This window comes from Embiotoca jacksoni, unplaced genomic scaffold (assembly GCF_022577435.1).
Source record: "Embiotoca jacksoni isolate LCO1_2020_lvr unplaced genomic scaffold, fEmbJac1.0.p SCAF_127, whole genome shotgun sequence".
In the NCBI taxonomy this organism is placed as follows: Eukaryota; Metazoa; Chordata; class Actinopteri; family Embiotocidae; genus Embiotoca; species Embiotoca jacksoni.
This window is the reverse complement of record NW_027185260.1, coordinates 206,531-232,348: the sequence shown is the minus strand read 5'-3', so window position 1 is coordinate 232,348 and position 25,818 is coordinate 206,531. Positions and strand designations below refer to the sequence as shown.

Below are 25,818 nucleotides of genomic sequence, written 5' to 3'. Positions count from 1 at the left end.
AAAAACTGGATATAAAACACAGATTGAATATAAAACTACAGACTGGATATAAAACACAGATTGAATATAAAACTACAGACTGGATATAAAACAAAGACTGGATATAAAACACAGATTGAATATAAAACACAGACTGGATATAAAACACAGATTGAATATAAAACTACAGACTGGATATAAAACAGACTGGATATAAAACTACAGACTAGATATAAAACAGACTGGATATAAAATACAGACTAGATATAAAACAGACTGGATATAAAACACAGATTGAATATAAAACCACAGACTGGATATAAAACTACAGACTGGATATAAAACAAAAACTGGATATAAAACACAGATTGAATATAAAACTACAGACTGGATATAAAACACAGATTGAATATAAAACTACAGACTGGATATAAAACTACAGACTGGATATAAAATACAGACTAGATATAAAACAGACTGGATATAAAACTACAGACTGGATATAAAACTACAGACTGGATATAAAACAGACTAGATATAAAACCACAGACTGGATATAAAACTACAGACTGGATATAAAAGAGTTTGTAGCTTCAGGTCTGTAAAATGGTTCTGATCCAGAAGTGTCTTCAGCTGCAATTCCAGCGAGTGCCACTAGAGGTCGGCTCCAAAAAGCCTCCGGCTCCATAGACTCCCATTCAACTTCTCTCATCAAATCCAAAGTGAATAAAATGTGTCCATCAGTTATCTCGGTGTTGTTAGCTAAAGTCACTCCTTCTTATTAGTTTTCTGGAGGTCCATCTGAAAATAATCCCTCATTCATTAGAAAAGAAGATTCAAGAAGACCTGTTTTTGGGGGCGTGTCTGTTTGATTGACAGGCCTGTGGTGCAGTCAGGTTACAGCTATCAGTGGGCGGGACGTAGTATCGTCAGGTTTCCGATCAGATCGGTCAGATCCACCGCTAACAACACTGAAATAAATAAAATAAAATGTATTCACTTTCGATTTGATGAGAGAAGTTGAATGGGAGTCTATGGAGACGGAGGCTTTTAGGAACCAACCCAAGTGGCACTCGCTGGTATTGCAGTTTAAGAGTTTTGCAGACTCAGCACTGCAGCCGACATATGGACAATTCAAGTCCAGTACATTTATTGAAATGAAATCCATCACAGTCTGTATCTGCTGGTTATTACATCAGTGTGTGTTGCTGTTTTTCAGTGAAAGGATGAAAGCCATGGAGGACCAGATCGCCAGTCTGGCCGGGCTGGTGCACCACGCTCTGTCCATGGGACCCGATGTTCCAGCGGTCAAAGACACCGTCAGGTCTGTAACAGCTGCACACAGCTGCAAATACAGCACAATAAATCAACAGTGTGAAGTCATTCATAAAACTGAACCAAGAAATAATGCTGTAAATGATCTTTACTGGATGTTTCTGAATATCATCATTGTGTTGTATTTTAGTGAGAACGGAGGTCGTAAACTTCTCAACAACAAACTTGGTGAGATTTATTTTCTGGTACTAATTTATAAGAATATCTTTCTTTGAACATGCTGATAACCTTGAATCATCTTTTTATGACCTGCAGGAGTTTCATCTGAGCCTCAGAACCCTGCTGCTCTGATTGACAGCTTCAGCCCCGCCCCTGTGGCTCTTCTGGCCCCTCCCACCAGCAGCGTGTTGCAGCAGCGCCTGGTGTCAGCCAAGAGGAACGTATGTGAACTGCGACTGCAACTCAACCAGCTCAGACGATTACAGGTGCTCACTGATGATAATAATAATAATAATTATTATTATTATTATAAAAAATAATGATCATAATAATGATGAGGATGATGATGACGATCAAATGAACAATAATAATAATTATAATAATGATAATAAAATGTATTATAATAATGGTGATAATAATGGAAATAATAATAATGATGATGATAATACAATTATTCAATAATAATGATTGAAAATTGTATTATAAAAGTAATAATGATAATAATGATAAAACAATATTGATAATAATAATGATGATTATAACAAAATTGATGATGATAATAATGGTGATACTAATAATAGTGATAATAATAATAGGCTTAATGATATTAATAGTAATGAAGATGATAAAAAATGAATGATAATAAAATTATTAATAAGGACCATGATAATGATAACAACAATGATAATGTTGATCATGATGATGAAGCTAATAAAAGTAATGATAAATATAATAATAATGATAATGACAGCTGACATGGCTGCACATGGACTCTTGGGGAAGACTAGTGGGTGCTGTGATAAGGGCAGTAAATATTGTATATATGTGAATTACAGTGATGTGATTTGTGTTATCTTTGAAGCTATAATGACAACAATGAATGCAATGATGATGTGAAGACATGTTACCATGGGAACGATGTCTTTAATGGTGGTTCTCATGAAGTTGGTGAACACAGTGGAGCGTTCAGCAGCGTCAGAGACAGACGTTTCCCTCAGGAGGTGGAGAACGATATAAATACGTTGTTCTGTGTGTTGTATTACACAGCTGTCCAACCAGGAGAGCGTGAGTTCGATGCTGCGGATGGCGGGCGACGAGCTGGTGGTGCTGATGTGTGATCGACTGGCTAAGTCTGAGGAGGCGGCCTACAGACAGAGAACTGCCATCGAGGAGGAGAGGGTCCACTATCAGGCGACCGGGGAGAGGATCCTCACACACCTCAGGTAACACACCTCAGATAACACAGCCCAGGTAACACAGCCCAGGTAACACAGCCCAGGTAACACCTCAGGTAACACAGCTCAGGTAACACAGCCCAGGTAACACAGCCCAGGTAACACAGCCCAGGTAACACCTCAGGTAACACAGCTCAGGTAACACAGCCCAGGTAACACCTCAGGTAACACAGCCCGGGTAACACAGGCCAGGTAACACAGCCCAGGTAACACCTCAGGTAACACAGCTCAGGTAACACAGCCCAGGTAACACCTCAGGTAACACAGCTCAGGTAACACAGCCCAGGTAACACAGCCCAGGTAACACCTCAGGTAACACAGCTCAGGTAACACAGCCCAGGTAACACAGCCCAGGTAACACCTCAGGTAACACAGCCCAGGTAACACCTCAGGTAACACAGCTCAGGTAACACAGCCCAGGTAACACAGCCCAGGTAACATCTCAGGTAACACAGCTCAGGTAACACAGCCCAGGTAACACAGCTAGGTAACACCTCAGGTAACACAGCTCAGGTAACACAGCTAGGTAACACCTCAGGTAACACAGCTCAGGTAACACAGCCCAGGTAACACACCTCAGGTAACACAGCCCAGGTAACACAGCCCAGGTAACACCTTAGGTAACACAGCTCAGGTAACACCTCAGGTAACACAGCTCAGGTAACACAGCTAGGTAACACCTCAAGTAACACACCTCAGGTAATACAGCCCAGGTAACACACCTCAGGTAACACAGCCCAGGTAACACAGCCCAGGTAACACCTTAGGTAACACAGCTCAGGTAACACCTCAGGTAACACAGCTCAGGTAACACAGCTCAGGTAACACAGCCCAGGTAACACACCTCAGGTAACACAGCCCAGGTAACACAGCCCAGGTAACACACCTCAGGTAACACAGCCCAGGTAACACCTCAGGTAACACAGCTCAGGTAACACAGCCCAGGTAACACACCTCAGGTAACACAGCCCAGGTAACACCTCAGGTAACACAGCTCAGGTAACACCTCAGGTAACACAGCTCAGGTAACACAGCTCAGGTAACACCTCAGGTAACACAGCTCAGGTAACAGCTCAGGTAACACAGCCCAGGTAACACACCTCAGGTAACACAGCCCAGGTAACACCTCAGGTAACACAGCTCAGGTAACACAGCCCAGGTAACACACCTCAGGTAACACAGCCCAGGTAACACCTCAGGTAACACAGCTCAGGTAACACCTCAGGTAACACAGCTCAGGTAACACAGCTCAGGTAACACAGCCCAGGTAACACACCTCAGGTAACACAGCCCAGGTAACACAGCCCAGGTAACACACCTCAGGTAACACAGCCCAGGTAACACCTCAGGTAACACAGCTCAGGTAACACAGCCCAGGTAACACACCTCAGGTAACACAGCCCAGGTAACACACCTCAGGTAACACAGCTCAGGTAACACAGCCCAGGTAACACACCTCAGGTAACACAGCCCAGGTAACACCTCAGGTAACACAGCTCAGGTAACACCTCAGGTAACACAGCTCAGGTAACACAGCTCAGGTAACACCTCAGGTAACACAGCTCAGGTAATACAGCCCAGGTAACACACCTCAGGTAACACAGCCCAGGTAACACAGCCCAGGTAACACCTTAGGTAACACAGCTCAGGTAACACCTCAGGTAACACAGCTCAGGTAACACAGCTCAGGTAACACAGCCCAGGTAACACACCTCAGGTAACACAGCCCAGGTAACACAGCCCAGGTAACACACCTCAGGTAACACAGCCCAGGTAACACCTCAGGTAACACAGCTCAGGTAACACAGCCCAGGTAACACACCTCAGGTAACACAGCCCAGGTAACACCTCAGGTAACACAGCTCAGGTAACACCTCAGGTAACACAGCTCAGGTAACACAGCTCAGGTAACACCTCAGGTAACACAGCTCAGGTAACAGCTCAGGTAACACAGCCCAGGTAACACACCTCAGGTAACACAGCCCAGGTAACACCTCAGGTAACACAGCTCAGGTAACACAGCCCAGGTAACACACCTCAGGTAACACAGCCCAGGTAACACCTCAGGTAACACAGCTCAGGTAACACCTCAGGTAACACAGCTCAGGTAACACAGCTCAGGTAACACAGCCCAGGTAACACACCTCAGGTAACACAGCCCAGGTAACACAGCCCAGGTAACACACCTCAGGTAACACAGCCCAGGTAACACCTCAGGTAACACAGCTCAGGTAACACAGCCCAGGTAACACACCTCAGGTAACACAGCCCAGGTAACACCTCAGGTAACACAGCTCAGGTAACACCTCAGGTAACACAGCTCAGGTAACACAGCTCAGGTAACACCTCAGGTAACACAGCTCAGGTAACAGCTCAGGTAACACAGCCCAGGTAACACACCTCAGGTAACACAGCCCAGGTAACACCTCAGGTAACACAGCTCAGGTAACACAGCCCAGGTAACACACCTCAGGTAACACAGCCCAGGTAACACCTCAGGTAACACAGCTCAGGTAACACCTCAGGTAACACAGCTCAGGTAACACAGCTCAGGTAACACAGCCCAGGTAACACACCTCAGGTAACACAGCCCAGGTAACACACCTCAGGTAACACAGCCCAGGTAACACAGCCCAGGTAACACACCTCAGGTAACACAGCCCAGGTAACACCTCAGGTAACACAGCTCAGGTAACACAGCCCAGGTAACACACCTCAGGTAACACAGCCCAGGTAACACCTCAGGTAACACAGCTCAGGTAACACAGCTCAGGTAACACCTCAGGTAACACAGCTCAGGTAACACAGCTCAGGTAACACAGCCCAGGTAACACACCTCAGGTAACACAGCCCAGGTAACACCTCAGGTAACACAGCTCAGGTAACACAGCCCAGGTAACACACCTCAGGTAACACAGCCCAGGTAACACCTCAGGTAACACAGCTCAGGTAACACCTCAGGTAACACAGCTCAGGTAACACAGCTCAGGTAACACCTCAGGTAACACAGCTCAGGTAACACAGCTCAGGTAACACAGCCCAGGTAACACACCTCAGGTAACACAGCCCAGGTAACACCTCAGGTAACACACCTCAGGTAACACAGCTCAGGTAACACACCTCAGGTAACACAGCCCAGGTAACACAGCTCAGGTAACACACCTCAGGTAACACAGCCCAGGTAACACAGCTCAGGTAACACACCTCAGGTAACACAGCTCAGGTAACACCTCAGGTAACACAGCTCAGGTAGCACAGCCCAGGTAACACACCTCAGGTAACACAGCCCAGGTAACACAGCCCAGGTAACACAGCCCAGGTAACACAGCCCAGGTAACACACCTCAGGTAACACAGCTCAGGTTCTGTAGTTCTGTTCTTCTGTAGTTCTTTATGTCTGTTCTTATTTTTCTACTGTTCTTCAGTTTCTTCTGTAGTTCTGTAGTTCTGTTCTTCTGTAGTCCTGTAGTTATTTTTTTCTGTAGTTCTGTTCTTGTGTTCTTCTTTAGTTCTGTTCTTCTGTAGTTTGTTTCTTCTGTAGTTCTGTAGATCTGTAGTTTGGTTCTTATGTAGTGTAGTTCTGTTCTTTTGTTGTTCTGTAGTTCTGTTCTTGTGTTATTCTTTAGTTCTTTTCTTCTGTAGTTCTGTAGTTCTGTTCTTTGGTTCTTCTGTTCTTCCGTAGTTCTTTTATTCTGTAGTTCTGTAGTTCTGTTCTTTGGTTCTTCTGTTCTTCCGTAGTTCTTTTATTCTGTAGTTCTGTAGTTCTGTTCTTTGGTTCTTCTGTTCTTCAATAGTTCTTTTATTCTGTAGTTCTGTAGTTCTGTTCTTCTGTAGTTCTGCAGTTCCATTATTCTGCTCTTCTGTAGTTCTGCATTTCTTTTCTTCTGTAGTTCTTTTTTCCGTAGTTCTGTTGTTCTTTTCCTCTGTAGTTCTGTAGTTCTGTTCGTCCGTAGTTCTGTTCTTTTGTAGTTCTGTAGTGCCGTTATTCTGTAGTTTTGTAGTTCTTTTCTTCTGTTCTTCTGTTCTTCTGTAGTTCTTTTCTTCCGTAGTTCTGTAGTTCTGTTGTTCTGTTTTTCTGTTCTTTTTTTCTTCTGTTCTTCTTTAGTTCTGTATTTCTGTAGTTCTGTTCTTCTGTAGTCCTGTAGTTCTATTCTTCTGTAGTGTAGTTCTTTTCTTCAGTAGTGTAGTTCTGTTCTTCTGCTTTTCTGTGCTTCTGTAGTTCTGTACTTCTGTAGTTCTTTTCTTCTGTAGTTCTGTATTTCTGTAGTTCTGTTCTTCTGTTCTTCTTTTTTTATTAGTTCCATTGTTCTGTAGTTCTATAGTTCCGTAGTTCTGTAGTTCTGTAGTTCTGTAGTTCTGTTGTTCTGTAGTTTTGTAGTGTAGTTCTGTTCTTTTGTAGTTCTGGAGTATTTTCTTCTGTAGTTCTGTTCTTCTGTATTTCTGTAGTTCTGTTCTTCTGTAGTTCTTTTCTTTTGTTCTTCTATAGTTCTGTAGTTCTGTTCTTTTGTAGTTCTGATGGGTCAGCAGCACCATCACAGTGATAGTTCATCATGTTTAGAGAGTAACCGAGACATGACTGAATAGATATACCGAAGAGATACTGAAGTTTGTTTGAATCAGTCGTTAGGAGAAGAGAGATTACTTCTGATTCTACTTTTACATGGCAGTTTGCTTGAAAGATTTAAGTTGGATCATAAAAAAACTTGCTTGGCCTGCTGCCACCGCGCCTTGACCCGGGATACGCGGAAAATGATGGATGGATGGATGGATGGATGGATGGATGGATGGATGGATGGATGGATGGATGGATGAAAAAACTTAAAAACTGTCAATTGTAAAAAAAAATTAAAAAAAATGCAGAAGAAGTTGAAAAAATATTTTTAAAAATTATTAATCAGCTATAAATATTTCTGTTGGATGTGGAAGGACATTTTGAAGATCATCTGCTCTGATTCAGCTCCATTTCCTTCTTCAGTGGAATTAAAGAGGTGAAACATGGTTTTGTTGTTGCATCTGACTTTTTCTTTTTTTTATAAAATAATCCAGTAGAGTGCTTCAACCAATTTACATGATCATATTTATTCAAACATCACCCTTCTGTCTAAACAGATCCAATTAATACTAACATTTTCTCACCTCACATCTATTTAATTTAGTTTTTGGCTTATTTTCTAAATAGCAACTTCATTTATCTCTAAAAAGTAGGAATATGATTTTCAGTCTTGCAGAGGTCGAGGTTTTCAACCTTCACCCGCTCAGTTCAGGCACTGACATGCATCATGCATATCTGCCCTGACATTTAATAAACAGTCACTCCCCTTTAAAAGGCTCCACCTGCATAAAGTGGCTGTATTTTTCAAAGATTCTTCTAATTTATATTGAAAGGTGAGTTAGACTTTATAGGATCATGAGACTGAACCCTCATCTGGTATGACAAGAAATGTATAGAAACATAAATTCAAAGCGTCATTAACCATGTTTGTCTTATAATTTGACAGGATGTGAACTGAGGGGAGAAAGGCTGGGCTTGATCAGCTGATTTAAATGTTACTATAATCTCATTTAACTGTAGAATTAAAGAAAACGCAATCAAATCTGTCGGATGTGTGTAAGTGTGCTCTGGAGTGTGCGTAGATTCTGTTCTTACCTGAAAATATGAAAACATTGGTGAATGCCAGAATCTTCATAAAAACAGCATAAGTGGGTCTTAAGAATATATTTTATATTTTATAAGAATGGTTGTTGAATGAGGATCAAAACCGCCGGAGAGGAGATGTAAAACTGTGTTAAGCTGGAGTTGGTACTTAAAACCACAAAAAATATCTTGTTCTGGAGGTCAAGGCTCCAAATAACCCAGGAAAAGTGTCAAATATTAGGCCTTTAAAGTTGAAGCAAGATCGGACTTTCCATTAGTGGTGATATTTTAGCCTTTTCAACATTTGCACGCTCGACCTGACATCATGCTCCTGATGGTGTCACTGCATCTGAAGTCACGTCATTGGTGGCATATGAGACAGAAACATCTGTGGGCTGAGGGAGGATGTGGAGAAACATATTGTTAAAAATAGAGGCGGAGGGGGGGGTTGATCTGATCGAGCATGTCATGAGTTTCCCGAAACATCAGAACTCATCCTCGTGTTTGTATGCGAGCAGAGGCCTGGCATTTATCAAGCTTCACGAGTAGGAGTTCCAGGCTGAGTGTGATATGATTATTGCTCTGCACGCCAATTCAAATCACACACACACACACACACACACACACACACACACACACACACACACACACAAACACACACACACACACACGATTAGCAAAATACCAACGAATCGAGAAAACATTAGCTTCACTCGGGCAGTTTTCTTCAGTAAATGTAATTTTCTTTGTATAGTTCAGTAACCTTGCTTATAGATATCAGAATAAAATGAAAAGCTTCTTTCCCACGAGATTTCACATCTCTGTCCATTTTTCCATAAACAAACAGTTATGATTCTTTGCCAAGATTCCAACATATCAGTGGAGCTTTAGCTGTTGCACATTTAATTAAAAATTGCAATACTTAATACAACCCTGTTTCCAAAAAAGTTGGGATGCTGTGTAAAATGTAAATAAAAACACAATGCCATGACTTGAAAATCACATAAACCAATATTTTTTTTTGCAGATAGACTAAAGACATCATATCAAATGTTGAAATTTTGAAATTTTATTGTTTTATAAAAAAAAAAAACATTTTGAATTTGATGTCAGAAACACATCTCAATAAAGTTGGGACAGGTTAATTTTCCTTTTAACAACACTGTAAACGTTTGGGAACTGAGGAGACCAGTTTCTGGAGTTTTGAAAGTGAAATGTGGTCCCATTCTTGCCTGACAGAGGATTTCAGCTGCTCAACAGTTCAGGGTCTCCTTTGTTGTATTGTTCATGTCCTGATGCTCCAGATGTTTTCAATGACTGACAGGTCTGGACTGCAGGAGGCCAGTTTATCAGCGGACTCTTCTACTAGAGAACCATGCTGTTGGAATACGTGCAGAATGTGGTTGGACGTTGTTCTGCTGAAATAAACAAGACCTTCCCTGAAAGAGACGTTGTCTGGATGGCAGCATATGTTGCTCCAAAACCTGAATATATCATTCAGCATTAATGCTTCCTTCCAGATGTTCAAGATACCCATGCCATGTGCACTAATGCATCCTGTACCATCACAGATGCTGGCTTTAGAACTGAGCTGATAACAAACTGGATGGTCCCTCTCCTCTTTAACCTGGAGGATGCAGCGTCCATGATTTCCAAACAGAATCTCAGATTGTGATCCATCAGACCTCAGGACAGTTTTCCACTTCACCTCAGTCCATCTTCAATGATCTCGGTCCAGAGAAGGCGGCGGTGTTTCTGGATCATGTTTCTATCTGGTTTCTTCTTTGGAGAGTTTTAACCTGCATTTGTGGACGCAGCGATGAACTGTTCACAGACGATGGTTTTCACAAGTGTTCCTGAGCCCATGCAGTGATTTCCACTCCAGAATAGTGTGTTTTTAATGCAGTGCTGCCTGAGGGCCCGAAGATCACCACCATCCAATATTGGTTTCCAGCCTTGTCCCTTGTGTTCAGAGATTTCTCCAGATTCTCTGAATCTTTTAATGATATTATGAACCGTAGACGATGAAATCCACTAATTCTTTGTAATTTCACATTTAAAAATTCAGCATGTCCACTGGAAAATGAGTTGTGTAACTGATTCTAGAAGAACACTAGATGTCTCTCGTAACTGGTACACAATTCTACGTACTTCATTGATTCAGAGCTGTATTCACTGACTGTACAGGTTCCTGCAGGTCTCTTAAAGTCTAAATCACTCCAAACCAAAAACACAGATCACATCTGTCAAAACCAGTTAATATTTATAAAGTCTTTGAAAAGACAAATGGACCGTGTGTGAGCAGTACAGACAGTTGAGGCTGATGAAAGTTGTACAGTTCGTCCTCTTATGAACAATACAAACAGACTGCAGATTCTCCAAGGGGCATTTTAAAACTATAATTTGGTATTCAACATGAGCAAAGACGACAACCATGCAAATATGATTACTGTCAGTACATGAATACTAAAAGAATCATGTTTTTGGTGGTAACGTAGCTTCAGGGTAACTATAAACTCCAACTACTGGGGTTGCAAAAATAACAGTTATTTATTTAATCAGCTGAACATATAGATCTGACAAGAGTCAGCTTAAGTTTTCATATGATTAACTGAATCAGAAAGTTGCATTCAAAAAATATCTTTATGATAATGTATGTTAGTGAAACACGTCTGCTTCCACATCATGTCTGTCTTCAGGGCTTTCATGGGTCTGTTCATATGCGTTCTCTGTTGGAGCGACAAAAAAGATAAAAATAAAAAAGTGGCTGATGGTGTCACTTCAGGTGCAGCGCTGAACCAATCCTGTGTCCTTTTCCACCAGTACATACGATGTGCCCAAAGCTACCATTAGCCTCGCCACCATAACCAGTCCGACTAATCGATAACAGAAATTTAGATGCACCAATAATGTTAATACTTATTTTTAGCACGTTGGATTTATAAGTGACCACAATCACGCATTACATCAGATAAAGGAGGACCACAACAACAGAAGACAACGAGTAAGGAAACTTGGGTGGACGGAGGACAGCCATGGGGCAGGACAGACTTGAGTGACCTCTCCGGAGGACGGCCACGAAGCAGGACAGACTTGGGTAACCGCTCTGGAGGATGACCACGAGACAGTAATGGGAGCGGACCACAACGGCCGAGAGTCACTGGGAGGACAGCAGGAAACCAACGGCGTATATTCACTCGGAGACCAGTAGGGGAGCGTCGACTAAGGCAGAACCCCTCTGGGTGCAGAACAGGAGGTCGGTGGCGAAGGCGGAACCCTTCCAGACGCATAGCAGGAGACCGTCGGTGGCGAAGGCGTAATCCCTCCAGATGCGGAGCTGGAGGACGTCAGCGGCAAAAACGGAATCCCTCCAGACCCTGAGCTGGAGGTGTGGTGTCGACCCAGCCGGAGGCAGAAACTGGAGACGTGGCATCGACCCAGCTGGAGGTTGAGCCAGGAGGTGTGGCGTCGACCCCACCGAAGACAGGAGCAGGAAGCGTGGCATCGACCTGGCTGGAGGTTAGTGGCCCGGCGTCGGCGACCTGCCCATAATCAGGAAACGGAGGGACGGCGTCGTCGACCCAGTTGGAAGCCGGTGGCCTGGGCTCGGCAACCCGTCCGGCGACAGGAACAGGAGGAACGGCGTCATCGACCCGGCCGGAGACAGGAACAGGAGGAGAGTCCGTAGCGGCTGCGGGGGCTAGAAAATCTGTGGCAGCTGCCGGGGCTGAAGACTCTGTCTCAGAGGTTGAGTCCTCAAAGACTGAGGCTAGGTACGATGCAGGACCTGGACAGGAGCCCACCGACCGGTGAACCCGACATTGCCTCCTCCTGGGGGGTTCCCAGAAGGCCAGGCGGGTTCCCTCAAAACCTGTTCTGGGTTCAACTGGGCCCGGTAAGCTCCAGTGGGCCTGATTGGCCAGATAATGGAACAGAGTAATGGTCTTAAGACCCGAGTCTGTGCCCGCTGAGTCCATGCATGGTCGTCCATTCTGTTATGTGGTGCGGCAGGACTGGACCCAAATACAGACACAGAATCGAGTTCAGTCTTTATTTACTGGTGTCTAGGAGCCTAATGTCTCTTTTCCTCTTCCTCTCTCCTCTTCCTGAGTCGAGAGAGAAACTCCAACGAACTCTCACTGGAGGACGGGGCCAGCAGGTGCGTGTCCCCCGCCATAGACACGGCAGGCAGGCAGGCTGGCAGGCAGGCAGCTCCAGAGGTCCTATAAAGCGCAGGAACAGGTCCACTGTGTGGTCTCCCGAGGTCCGACACAGGGCAGCAGGCAGAATTGAGGTAGTCCACAGCAAGACGACAGGACAGATGGCTGATAGCACTGGCAACAGGTTGGGGGTGAGTGGACATAGCAGACAGTATGGACCGACACCTCAGGACTGCAGGACCAGGGTTGATATAGTGTCGGGAGGTGATTCATGGGATGAGGCACTGGTGTGTCAACCTGCAGGTGGTGATCAGGTGGATAATCAGCAGCTGTGCTGGCTGATCAGGGGCGTGGCCATGGGAGGTGACTGGAGGTGGGTGGAGGAGGACACAGAACAAAACACGAAGCACATGGCAAATAACAGCAAACAATGGAATGACATAACATGAGGAGAGGAGATCTGGGGAAACAAAGGTCAAAAACACATAGGGTCAGACAAGGATCCTGACAAATATTAGAGCAACCAAAAAGGACCAAAAGACACCCGACTTGATGCAAATGGGTCATTTAATAGATATATAACAAGTAGAAACTATATTACATTACATGTTATATGAAATTCTATTCTAATTCTATATTCCCATTGAGGAGGTGGAGTGATATTTCTAGCGATGAGCAGTGTGTGATGTCACGGTGATTTGTTCCAAATGTACAATTGACCAATCAGATCTCTGGGGCGGAGCTACTTGTTGTATAATAGTTTTTATTCACCACAGCAGCGTAAACATATTGAGTGAGTAACCAGTTCTATTATCGTTGCATAAGCAGTTTTCTCCTGGTGTAGGCATTATTGACATCAACGTTGAAGTGTTTTTCTCACTATGATCTATCTTCAGATAGTCTGAAATGAGAGTGTATAAATACTTTGAGTAAAACTAGTGTTCTGGTAAATTACAATTGGTAACTTGTTGTCATTCACAACCTTTAACAGCCACCAGAGTAATCAGCACTCAGTCACAGCTGCAAATATTTCTTTAAGAAACATTTGTTACATAAAAGTGTTCCATCATTTGATTATTATGTTTCATTAAGGACCTTGTTTGAGTTTCGATGTTTTCTCACTATATAATTCAGCTCCACATGCTGTTTTATACTGATCATATCCAGATGTGTTTATCTCTCAGGAAGCATCTGAAGTACGGAGGAAAAATGTTTCTCTGTCTGGAGGGCAAAAGGCAGAACTGCTTCTTACAATAACACGCGCACACACACACACACACACACACACACACACACACACACACACACACACCCACACCCACACATACACCATAGTCTGTGTCATACACTCAAAGACGTTCTCAGACTGGTTTGCTCTGTACAGGCAGGAGGATCCCGTGTCAGAACACTTTAACACACTTCCCACTGCAGACTCACTAGTTCAGTATATTTGATTCAAAGGATTAGATTTATTATTAGGTCTGAACCTTCATTAAGTTGATCTGAGGCCCACCAGCAGGACGGTAGAACTCCTCACATCAACTCTCTGCTGTCATCTTGTGTTGACACTAGGCTGCTACACAGTTCATTTCTCTGACTGTGTTGCGTGTTAAAAGCACACCATTACTCTCTTTCACTTCAGTGACCTGGAGGATTATGTGGACCATTTGCAAAGAAGCTCTGCCTCTTGTCCCAGTCAGCTGTCAATCACTCTGAGGGATGTGGAGGAGGGAGCGGTCAGCCTTCGGAGGGTCGGAGAAGCTCTGGCCATCCTGAAAGGTCGGTTAATTTAGTTTATATCAAGACAGGACTGACATATCGTGTTACTCCAAATAAAACCTGTGATAAAATGCATTCATGCAGTCTTTTGATATTTGGATGTAAACAGATCACACACAAGAGTTATCTGAAAGGGTGGAGTCAGAAGATGGAGGGATGTTGGAGGGATATGATGATGATGAAGCATGTGAAAGTATGAAAAATGTCCTTTCCTGTTGCCAGCAGGTGGCGCTATGCTGAGGACTCAATATAACCATACAGATATCTTCAAGGGGGGACTTTAATCAAACATGTAAAGTTTGAGGAAGATCGGACGAAGTACTTCGAAATTATATTAACTTGTAGTTTCATGGCGAGATGCTCAAAATGGCTGCCAAGGAAACACCATTTGACGAAAACACTTATTTTACACACTTTTCACTTTGGAGATCTTGAGACTACAGAAACCAAATTTCAAGTTCGTCTGATCATTTCTGTAGGAGGAGTCCGTTACAGTACAACATGTGCAAATCATCAAAATGGCTGCTACATTCAAGATGGCGGACTTTTTGTGGAGTTAAGGTCATGGTGCCAAGAGACATTTTTGCAGATCTAGGTGTGATACACATGTCCACCAAACTTCATTCTTGTAGGTGAAAGCAGCCTTTAGATTTCACTTTAGGGGGCGCTACAGAGCCATTTTGCTAAGCCTACTGCCAAAACCTATAAAATACTTACATTTTCACTGCGGCAGAATTTTGTGCAAAATTTCATGAGTTTTTGAAAATGTTAAAGCTGCCAAAAGGGCGATTGATTTTTCAGAAGGATAATAATAATTCCTTGCAATACGACAGGGCCTAAGGCATCACTCGGTGCTCGGGCCCTCATACATTTCGGTTGGTAAGAGACTGAGATTGTCACCTTATATCGGTACCACTGATTGTTTGTTAATGATCTGCTCTGACGCACAGCGGTGGTTTTCATTGGCTCTCTGTTCGGTTGTCTCCAGGTGAGTTCCCGGAGCTGCAGGTGAAGATGCGCTCGGTGCTGAGGCTGGAGGTGGAGGCAGTGCGGTTCCTGAAGGAAGAGCCTCATAAGATGGACTCCATGTTGAAGAGGGTCAAAGCTCTGACTGAAACCCTCAGCTGCCTCCGCAGGTACTCAGTGGTGTCACTCAGAGAAAGAACTGCTCGGTCCAGCAGACGTGTTTGATGTTTCCGTTTCCCACAGATGTGTGTCGACTCCTCCGGCCCGCTCAGCCCAGATGGAGTCTCTGAAGGTCCTGGAAGTAGACCAGGGACCCCCGAAGACCCAGAGCCCCCAGGGCTCCCCCAAACCTCAGCCCCGGTCCTCGGTCAGACCCCCTCCGCTCTCTGGGAGCCAGGCTGAGCTCGGCCTGGCAGGCTCCGCCTCCCCTGTCATGGCCTGCAGGATGAAGAGCACAGCAGCCTCAGCGGTCCAGCCCTCCCACCACCACCCCAGCCCCCCACTGACTCCCACACATGGACGGGACTCGCCCACCGTGGCCAAGGTACGATGTGCTGACTCATGATTAGGTGACATAATGTGAGCAGGGGATGTAAATGAGTGTTCTTGTCGGGATGTTGTGAAGGTGAGTCCTCGCAACAGAGAGGACAGCCCCGCCCTGCACAGGAGACCAGGCCCTCAGCCGTCTGATGGACCAGACATACCTGCAGCGACACCGCCACCTGAGAGTCACAGTGAGCAGACCGCGGTAAGACTCAGACACGTACGGAGGTCGGTGCTCAACATTTATCTATGACGATCCTGCCAGTCTGTCCCGACTCCGGGCCGCCTGAATACGTTGGGGAACCGAGGAGACCAGTTTTGAAATGTGGTCCCATTCTTGCCTGATAGAGGATTTCAGCTGCTCAACAGTTCAGGGTCTCCTTTGTTGTATTGTTCATGTCCTGATGCTCCAGATGTTTTCAATGATTGACAGGTCTGGACTGCAGGAGGCCAGTTTATCAGCGGACTCTTCTACTAGAGAACCATGCTGTTGGAATACGTGCAGAATGTGGTTGGACGTTGTTCTGCTGAAATAAACAAGACCTTCCCTGAAAGAGACGTTGTCTGGATGGCAGCATATGTTGCTCCAAAACCTGAATATATCATTCAGCATTAATGCTTCCTTCCAGATGTTCAAGCTACCCATGCCATGTGCACTAATGCATCCCTGTACCATCACAGATGCTGGCTTTAGAACTGAGCTGATAACAAGCTGGATGGTCCCTCTCCTCTTTAACCTGGAGGATGCAGCGTCCATGATTTCCAAACAGAATCTCAGATTGTGATCCATCAGACCTCAGGACAGTTTTCCACTTCACCTCAGTCCATCTTCAATGATCTCGGTCCAGAGAAGGCGGCAGTGTTTCTGGGTCATGTTTCTATCTGGTTTCTTCTTTGGAGAGTTTTAACCTGCATTTGTGGACGCAGCGATGAACTGTGTTCACAGACGATGGTTTTCACAAGTGTTCCTGAGCCCATGCAGTGATTTCCACGACAGAATTGTGTCTCTGAGCCCAACCTCCTGCTTGCCCCGCCCCCCCTCATCTGTTCCCACTTCCCTCACTCTGTGTTTCCTCCACAGATGACAGAGAGACGAACTCCAGAAGGCAGTCAGAGTGTAGAAACCACCACCAGCCAAGCCAAACCAGCAGCCGGCTCTGATTCCAGTGAGACTCGACCCAACGACACCAGCACCGACTTCGACCGGGTCCTCCAGGAGGCGAAGGCCAGCTTGATGAAGTCCATCCCTGATCTGGATGTTTCGGATCCCAGAGAGGGATGCTCTGGTTCTGCTGCAGGACAGACAACTTCCTCTACATCACAGTCAGAACAGGACACCGGTCTGGAGACACTCAGGGGTAAATCCGAACAATCCCTCTGCCGAGCTGTGAGCATGACCACAATGTTTTAATCACAGAATTGTTACCTTTTCCTGTGGAGCTTTAGGTCCTGCTGTTGGAGGTCTGCAGTCTATTTAGCAGTGTCAGTAGTTAAAGGACCTGAAACTATTAGAAAATGTCAACACAGCTGTGATGTCATCAGAGGAGCACTGCCCTGTGTCAGAAATAAAGATGTGTTGAATGTCATGCAGAAACAAAGCAATATATGACTCATGAAAAGCAACTAAACTGGAAACAATTTTTTTTACCTAAAGACGCCAATAAAGTCTAAAAATATAAAAACGTACCTATTTGAACCTGTCAGTATCACAGCAACCAATAATTACTTCACCAGTATCCGGGTTATGTGCTGCACATGTAAACATCTTTCAGAACCCAGGTGCCCGTACTTCAAAACAGACCAGAACATCTTTCTGTGATCTGCATTAACAAAGTCCAACAAACATAATAATAACAACAATATTAATAATAGTACAAATCTGAGCAATAATCACACTAAGAGAACACACGATGGAGGAAGTTTGAACTACTGGGTAGATGGAGACTTCCTGGTTGGAGACCCAGAGTTTACCCATCCAACTGTGCACATGTTAATATTAAAGGAGGCGGGGTTTGCAGCATCTGACCAATCACAAACATGGATATGTTTCCTGGCAGCAGAGCAACATATTTTAAATATGAAGAGAAAAGTATGAAAAAAGATGTTAAAGCACACAGATGCAGCTGATTGCACAAAAGTGTGTTTTAGCTGTGAGGACTAAAGGGTCATGACACAATATAAACTATATATTACAATAGTACTCTCCATTATTGGTGTTTGTCATTTGATTGTCAGTTCAACTGTAGTTTGATTTGCGTGGTGTTTTAATGTTACAGACAAAGTTTCATCCTTAAGCATTGTGTGTGTGCTGCAGCCTCAGGGGAGCCTCCGTCTGACCCCCAGGAACACACACCTGTGCAGAGTGATGAGGTGGACTCCACCCCATTAAAACCCCTCCACACAGGTATAACTCCAGTTTGAACAAAAGACGATCTCAGGCTAATTTAATTCATGCTAATATGAACCTCATCACTCTCATCTAGTTAATTTAGTTCTTTGAAAGCAGTTTGAGGATCGATTCTTTCATCCTGGATGAAATTATCTTAAACAGCGAGATATGCTAAATCTGTGATTAGCTTTGATTTGATTGGCTGTGTTTCGCTCCAGCAGCAGCCTCGCAGCTTCCTGCTGCCTCCGTGGAGACTCCTCCATCACCTGCTCCTCCGTCAGCACCTCCATCAGCTCCTCCATCACCTGCACCTCCATCAGCACCTCCATCAGCTCCTCCATCAGCTCCTCTGTCAGCTCCTCCATCACCTGCTCCTCCATCTGCTCCTCCATCAGCTCCTCTGTCAGCTCCTCCATCACCTGCTCCTCCATCTGCTCCTCCATCAGCTCCTCCGTCACCTGCTCCAACGACAGCGAGTCCCATCACGGAGCGCAGCGGCCGGCCACAGGTGGAGAAACCCCGCCGCTCCAGTGTGGACAAAGAGATGAAGCAGAGTCCGGACCCGGCCGGGAAGTCTCCTCCTCCTCCTCCTCCGCGGAGGTCAGTTCATCACCGAGCATCAGACTCATCTGATAATCTGAAATCTATAAATAAACTAAAATACATGTCTCTTATTTACTCCCCAGGTTCCATGCTGTCAGTTCAGGTCTCACCACAGCAAGGTCCGGAGAGGTGATCTTCACCAGCAGGAAGGAGCCTGTCCGAGCCCAGGTGAGTCCCAGGCCACACACAGGGACATACAGAGGAACTCTGAACTTCTGAAATCAAAGTGCATTTACAAAAGACAAGATTACAGAATAACTTTACAACATTATACAGAGAAACCCAACAATTCAACAATTCAACAATTCAACAATTCAACAATTCCCACATAAGCTAGGAGGGGAAAACTCCTCTTTAACAGGAAGAAACCTCCGACAGAACCAGGATCAGAGGTGGGCGGAGCATCTGTTAACAGAACCAGGATCAGAGGTGGGCGGAGCATCTGTTAACAGAACCAGGATCAGAGGTGGGCGGAGCATCTGCCTTGACCAGTTGGGGTGAGAGGAGAGCAGAGAGAGAAAAGGACAGCATAGAGATACAAGAGAAGAACTGTTGGTGGAGACAACAAGTACAGAGCAGAGACATGCAGCTCCATGACGGGACATCTGGAAAAGAAAGAACAGAAACTACACGAGTGAAGGAACTGAATGGAGACAACAGATAATAAGAAGAAACTATGGGAGAAGAAGCATGAAGTTAATGAGATGTAATGGTGAGATATGAGTTGTAGAGAGTTAAAGCATAACTAAGGGTTGGTTCAGGTCTACCTGAGCCAGCCCTAACTATAGGCTTCATCAAGAAGGAACGTTTTGAGTCTAATCTTAAAGCTAGAGAGGGTTTCTGCCACTCCAACACAAACTGGGAGCTGGTTCCACAGGGGAGGAGCCTGAAAACTGAAGCTCCGCCTCCCATTCTACTTCTGTAAACTCTAGGAACCACAAGTAGACCAGCGTACTGAGAGAGAAGTGCTCTGCTAGGATTATATGGTTCTATAAGATCTCTCAGATATGATGGAGCCTGGTCATGTAGAGCTTTGTAAGTCATCAAGAGAATTTTAAATTCTATTCTTGATTTCACAGGAAGCCAGTGAAGAGAAGATAAAACTGGAGAAATATGATCTCTCTTGATAAATCCTGTCAGTACTCTTGCTGCAGCATTTTGGATCAGCTGCAGGTTTTTAATGAGTAATTTGGACATCCTAACAACAAGGAATTACAATAATCTAGTCTAGAAATAACAAACACATGAATGAGTTTTTCTGCATCACGCTGAGGAAGGATTTTCCTGATTTTATTAATATTACGTAGATGAAAGAAGGCAGTTCTGGAGATTTGCTTTATACAGTGTCTAAAGGACAAATCCTCATCAAAGATGACTCCAAGGTTCCTCACAGTTTTGCTGGAGGCCAAGACAACGTCATCTAGAGTAACTAAGTGATTACAGAAAGAGTTTCTGAGGTGTTTAGGACCAAGTACAAGAACTTCTGTTTTGTCTGAATTTAGAAGCAGGAAGTTTTTGGTCATCCAGGCCTTTATGTCTTTTAGACAGGCTTCAAGTTTTACTAACTGATTAGTTTCATCTGGTTTTATAGAAAGATATAGCTGAGTGTCATCTGCATAACAATGGAAGTTGATGCAGTGCTTCCTGATGACATCTCCTAATGGAAGCATGTACAAAGTAAAAAGTATTGGACCTAACACTGAGCCTTGTGGAACTCCATAACTAACTCTTGTTTGTCTGGAAGACTCATTGTTGACATGGACAAACTGGAATCTATCTGATAAGTAGGATTTGAACCAGTCTAATGCAGTTCCTTTAATCCTCGTAACGTCTTCTGATCTCTGTAATAAGATCGTATGATCAATCGTATCAAAAGTAGCACTGAGGTCCAGAAGAACAAGTACAGAGATGAGTCCATTATCTGAGGCTAATGGACCATGGAGACAACTTCCTCTGGTTCATGACTCTCTTCTTCAGAGGGGCGACATCATCTAGAGTTGTAGCAGAGATACTGCAGTGTTTCTACCAGATGATCCACTAGTGTGGGACTAAGATCAACGTAGATGTCTTCCACTGCTTTAACACACGGCATCGAAGAGGATAAACATGTAACTGCTTCCTTAAACTTGGCCACGACATCATCTGACAGACATCTACTGTAGTGGGATTTATTCCCACATGCTGTGTAGTCCATTATTGGAACTTCAGATGTTAATAAGAAGTGGTCCGACAAAACAGGGTTTGGAGGAAATACTATTACATTTTCAGTTTCCATCCCATACAACAGAACCAGATGGAGGGTGTGGTTACCACGGCGACAGGGTTTATTTACATCCTGATAAAAGCCTATAGAATCTAATAATGAGCTGAAAGTAGAACTGAGGCTGTCGTTGTCCACGTCAACATGAATGTTAAAGTCTCCCACTATCATCACTTTATCTGAACTCAGCACTAAATCTGATCAAAAGTCAGAATTCAGTTAGAAACTCTGAATAAGGACCAGGTGGGAGATAAACAACAACAATACAATCCGTTTCTCTGCTTTCCAGTTTGGGTGAGAGACTAAGAGTCAGACTCTCAAATGATTTATAACTAAGTTTAGGCTTTGGATTAATTGATAAACTTGAGTGGAAGATTGCTGCCACTCCTCCTCCTCCTCCTCCTCCTCTTCCTCTTCCTCTTCCTCTTCCTCTTCCTCTTCTTCTTCCTCCTCCTCCTCCTCCTCCTCCTCCTGAATCTCTAGGAATATGATAATGAATATGACTGGGAGGAGTTGCTTCATTAATCCTAACATATTCTTCCTGTTGCAGCCAGGTCTCTGTGAGACAGAGTAAATCAATCTGATGATCAGTTATCAAGTCATTTACTAACAGAGATTTAGACCAGAGAGATCTCATATTTAATAATCCGCTTTTAATTGTCAGATTTTTTTTTTTTTTTATCCATTAATTTGGTAGGATCCATTTTTATTAAATTTTTATTGATAGATCTTTTCTTGAGTTTTTTAAATATAGGTGGTCTGGGTACAGACACAACCTCTATGGGATGTTGAAGGTTTTGGGTGAGTGACAGCTCTAAAGAAGCTGCAGAGGAGCTGTAAGACTGCAGCTCTGCGTCCTGGCCTCAACCCTGGATGTCAGGTTTTAGGGCTGTTAAGAGACATGGCCATGTTTCTAGAAAGAAGAGCTGCACCATCCAAAGTAGGATGGATGCCGTCTCTCCGGATCAGACCAGTATTTCCCCAGTCTTTCTTCACAAGCTGTATGATAATCCTCAGGAACGTCTTTTTAACAAAGTGAAACCTGAATATGTTCATCAATTCAGGCTCATCACATGTAACTTATCGTTCATTAATAATAAAAATACGACTTTTTATTTGTATGGCGCTTTTCAAGATACTCAAAGACACTTTACAGGTTAAAATGATCACAATAAAAGTATGAATCACAGAAATCACATTAATATCTGCTAGTAACAGTTAAAATAATATGAGTCAAACATTAAAAGCAGCTGTAAAAAGGTGTGTGCAGGTCAGTGCAGTCTCAGATGGGTTTGGATTAAAACATTAATTATGAGAAACATTAATTATTAGATTATCATCATTTTTTCAATGATTAAGTTTTTTATTTGTAAATATCAGTATCTCTCTAAATGGTGTTCTTATTTGTACTCTAGTGATGTAAGATTACAAAACATAATGTGAGTTTGTGTTTATATGAGTTAACTAATTAGCCTATAATAGTACAGTAATCATAATATTACAGTATTCTGCACATCATAGGACATATCCACAGACTTTTATCAAATTATCATATACAGATACACATTTCAAAGTAATAAAACTACAGGAAAACAAAGGACAAACAACCCAAACCAGCAGCTGATTGGTTGATTTGGTCCACTTTGTTCTGTGTGTCTGTGGAAGGATGAGAAGGAGCCACCCGTCGCTCCTCAGCCCAAACCCCCCCGACAGCCTCCAGACCTCAAACCTAAACCACAGATCTGTTCTCCTGCACCTCCGGCCGCTTCCACCTCCACCTTCACCACAGCACACAGGGAGGAGGAGGAGGAGGAGGAGGAGGAGGAGGAGGAGGAGGAGGAGGAGGAGGAGGAGGAAGAGGAAGAGGAGGAGGAAGAGGAAGAGGAAGAAGAGGAGGAGGAGGACAATAAATTCATGAAAGAGCTGCAGGTATGTTTAATAAATGTTTTTTGTATTTAAACTTAAACAGAACAAATAATGAATCAGCTTTACTCTCAGAGAAATAAATGAGTCATAGAGGCTCTTATTTAGTTATTTGATTAAAAAAATTATGCATTTTCATGTCATTTTTAAGGTTATTATAACAAAAATCCCCCCAGGTTGTAGTTGCAGTAAACTCTGACATTCGTAAGAGCAAAATCAAAACAAATATGGTGAAGTATGATGAAGTAAGCGCTGTGTCCTGATCTTTGTTGAGAGATGGTACTATTAATACTTTTAGTCCTGAGCAGCAGACGACTCTCCATCAGAGCAGGTGTTTGATGGCTTTTTATCTGATCTAATTCCAGTTTCAGATTCGTATTGAACCATTTTATGAAGTTTGTTTGATGGTGATTTAAGACCTATGTTTACGTCATGCAGTACAGTACCAAAACAGGATTCATCTGTACTGTAAGCATAAGTTTAAAGGAAACCTTCCTTTAAGTTCAGGTCGGCTCAAAGCTGCAGCGTTCAACAACACAACTCGTTCCCCAACTGGCTCCATTCAACACATGAAAACATTAATAAAAGGTGTTGGCCGTCCACTGCAGCCCACCCTCGTCTCTATGACCTATAACCTTTACCCCGGACCCTCTGCCCTTCTCTCCCAGGTGTTTCAGAAATGCCCTGTGAGGGATTTAGGGAACAGAGTCACGGCTGAACGTTCAGTCTCTGAGCTCCAGAGCAGAGAAACGGAGTTTCAGGTAAAAAAAATACAGAAGTAAAAAACTAACCACTAATCATCAACGACTCATCAACAGATCTTCTAATTCACACCTCACCACAGAGGGAAAGGCACTTTTTATAAAGTCTGCTGACTTTCATCATGATGTGAACTCAACAACAGAACAGAACAGTTTTCTGACTTTCTGCCAGAAAAATAAGTTTTAATCCACAATGAGTTAAATATCTGAATTTGAACATAATCAGCACAAACTGAAAAAAAGATGTCGTCTCTAACTGATGCTTGTTGGTGTGCTGTGAATATTTTTCAGCTTTTAACTCACTAAGATTTCACGATTAACATTAACACCTGTATGATAAATGAATTACTTCTCTGTGGCTCGTTCTCTCACTCTGTGATTTCATTGGTTTCCAGATTGACATTAAACCTGTTACAGAGACAAAATGCTCGTCTGTTTAGCAGAACTTGACTGGAGGATACTCAGTGTCTTTATTGTAAGGCAGGAAGTAGGTCTGAAAACGACCTTTGTTCTTGTTTCACTCAGCTGGTGTTTTTTTTTCAACCTGTTTTCTTCTCTGCAGTGTCATCATGATTTTTACACACCGTTTACACTTTAATGTACATGAGAAACATCATGTGTCATGAGAGCATCTACGGCTCATAATAATAATACTTTTAATCTGAGCCTTGAAGGGTTTTAAACCCTCTGATTTATTTAATATCTACTGATGTAAAATCATGACTGATATCATCTGGTACAATTTCATGTATTTCACTTTGTGAAGCTTTCTTTTTACCAAAAAAGGTGAAAATGACCAAAACACGCTGCTGATATAAAATCAGGGATGAACTGATCCTTTCTTTCTGTTACCTAGATGTATTTCATCAAGAAGAGGAGAGAAATGGAGGTTAAAAAAAACACATTAGCCAGAAAAACTCTGTCCTGATCATATGCACCTTTTACTGATGAATAAACCTTAGCTCTCCGCTAACACTCACAAGTGTAGACAGTCCACACACTACAGTCGTTTCATTTACTGTACACTTGTGACGTTGTAGCGTTAGCATGATCCTACCACCACCGTGCTTCACCATGCGGATGGTATCGGTAGGTGATGAGTAGTGTCTGGTGTTCAACATACATAATGATGGGAGTTCTGCCCAAAGGATTCAGTTTGTGTCACATCAGACCAGAGAATATTTTCCCTAATGCTCTCAGAGTTCATGATTAGTGCACCTCCGAGCAGCCATATAAGTCATGTATTCTTTCACTGAAGAGCTTCCATCGAACCAGAACTTGATCATAAAAACCTGCTGGGACGTCCAGCAGGTTCTCCCATCTCTGGTACTAAGTTTCTTTAGGAAGAATCCTTACAATCTTCTCCCTGTTCATGATTATAAAGGCCGCTGTGCTCCTGGGAACACTCAGAGCATTAGAGATGGTTTCAGGCCCTCACCACAGTTTCATCATGAAGGTCTGCAGAGAGTTCATTTCTGGGTTTTTGTCCTGACATGTGGTGTAAACTGTGGAGTCTTCATACTTTACACAGGAATAGTTCTAAACACATCTCAAAGGTTATTAAAGCAGGCTAAACCTGTACAAAGTCAGCTATAGCAAATCATCTGAATACTGTTGTAGATGAGAGATTTTAGTTTTTAATCAATTTCACTTAATTTTACTTCTGAAGGTAGAAAACTGGCAAAAAAAATACTTTCATTATCTCGCTGGTACCTGAAACAACAACTCCTCTCCTCTGAGAACTGTTTGAGGCCAGAATTTCTAAAACATTTACAGCAGTGTGCAGGCAGTTTATATATTTTGTGCATTATAATAATTATTACCCAGCACCTGTTAAGATCTTAGATCTGTTCTTTTTTATGTATATGACATTTTTTTAGCATACTACTTGTTACATCTCCAACTCTCTCCAAATGGCATAATAGCTTCGGTCATCTACAGGCCCCTTTGTTCTACAAAATTCTCAGGCGAGAATAAAAAACCTTCTACTTTAGTGTGTTCAAACTTGTATAACTCAGTGGCAGTAGCACCTAACACCGACCAAACTTGTGCTTCTACAGCAAATGGTTCAAGAAGAGCTTTCAGTTTACTT

General features: G+C 43.3%; 1 protein-coding gene across 4 annotated transcripts in view; it reads left to right on the top strand.

Moving 5' to 3' along the window:
• The first annotated feature begins 1,202 nt into the window (after window positions 1–1,202).
• Window positions 1,203–25,818, top strand: part of LOC138195831 (sickle tail protein homolog) — a 37,210-nt gene continuing 12,594 nt past the window's right edge. For 2 of the 4 annotated variants that reach the window (XM_069145519.1, XM_069145516.1), the window contains exons 1-14: window positions 1,203–1,303; window positions 1,445–1,482; window positions 1,570–1,739; window positions 2,521–2,696; window positions 14,145–14,281; window positions 15,270–15,417; window positions 15,491–15,791; window positions 15,873–15,995; window positions 16,872–17,148; window positions 18,105–18,194; window positions 18,401–18,779; window positions 18,866–18,950; window positions 22,708–22,971; window positions 23,634–23,726. In XM_069145519.1, the coding sequence (XP_069001620.1) occupies window positions 1,206–1,303; window positions 1,445–1,482; window positions 1,570–1,739; window positions 2,521–2,696; window positions 14,145–14,281; window positions 15,270–15,417; window positions 15,491–15,791; window positions 15,873–15,995; window positions 16,872–17,148; window positions 18,105–18,194; window positions 18,401–18,779; window positions 18,866–18,950; window positions 22,708–22,971; window positions 23,634–23,726 (2,379 nt within the window). In that variant the 5' untranslated portion in view covers window positions 1,203–1,205. The remainder of the gene's footprint in view (window positions 1,304–1,444; window positions 1,483–1,569; window positions 1,740–2,520; window positions 2,697–14,144; window positions 14,282–15,269; window positions 15,418–15,490; window positions 15,792–15,872; window positions 15,996–16,871; window positions 17,149–18,104; window positions 18,195–18,400; window positions 18,780–18,865; window positions 18,951–22,707; window positions 22,972–23,633; window positions 23,727–25,818) is intronic. The other 2 variants (XM_069145518.1, XM_069145517.1) reach the window with 2 other exon arrangements.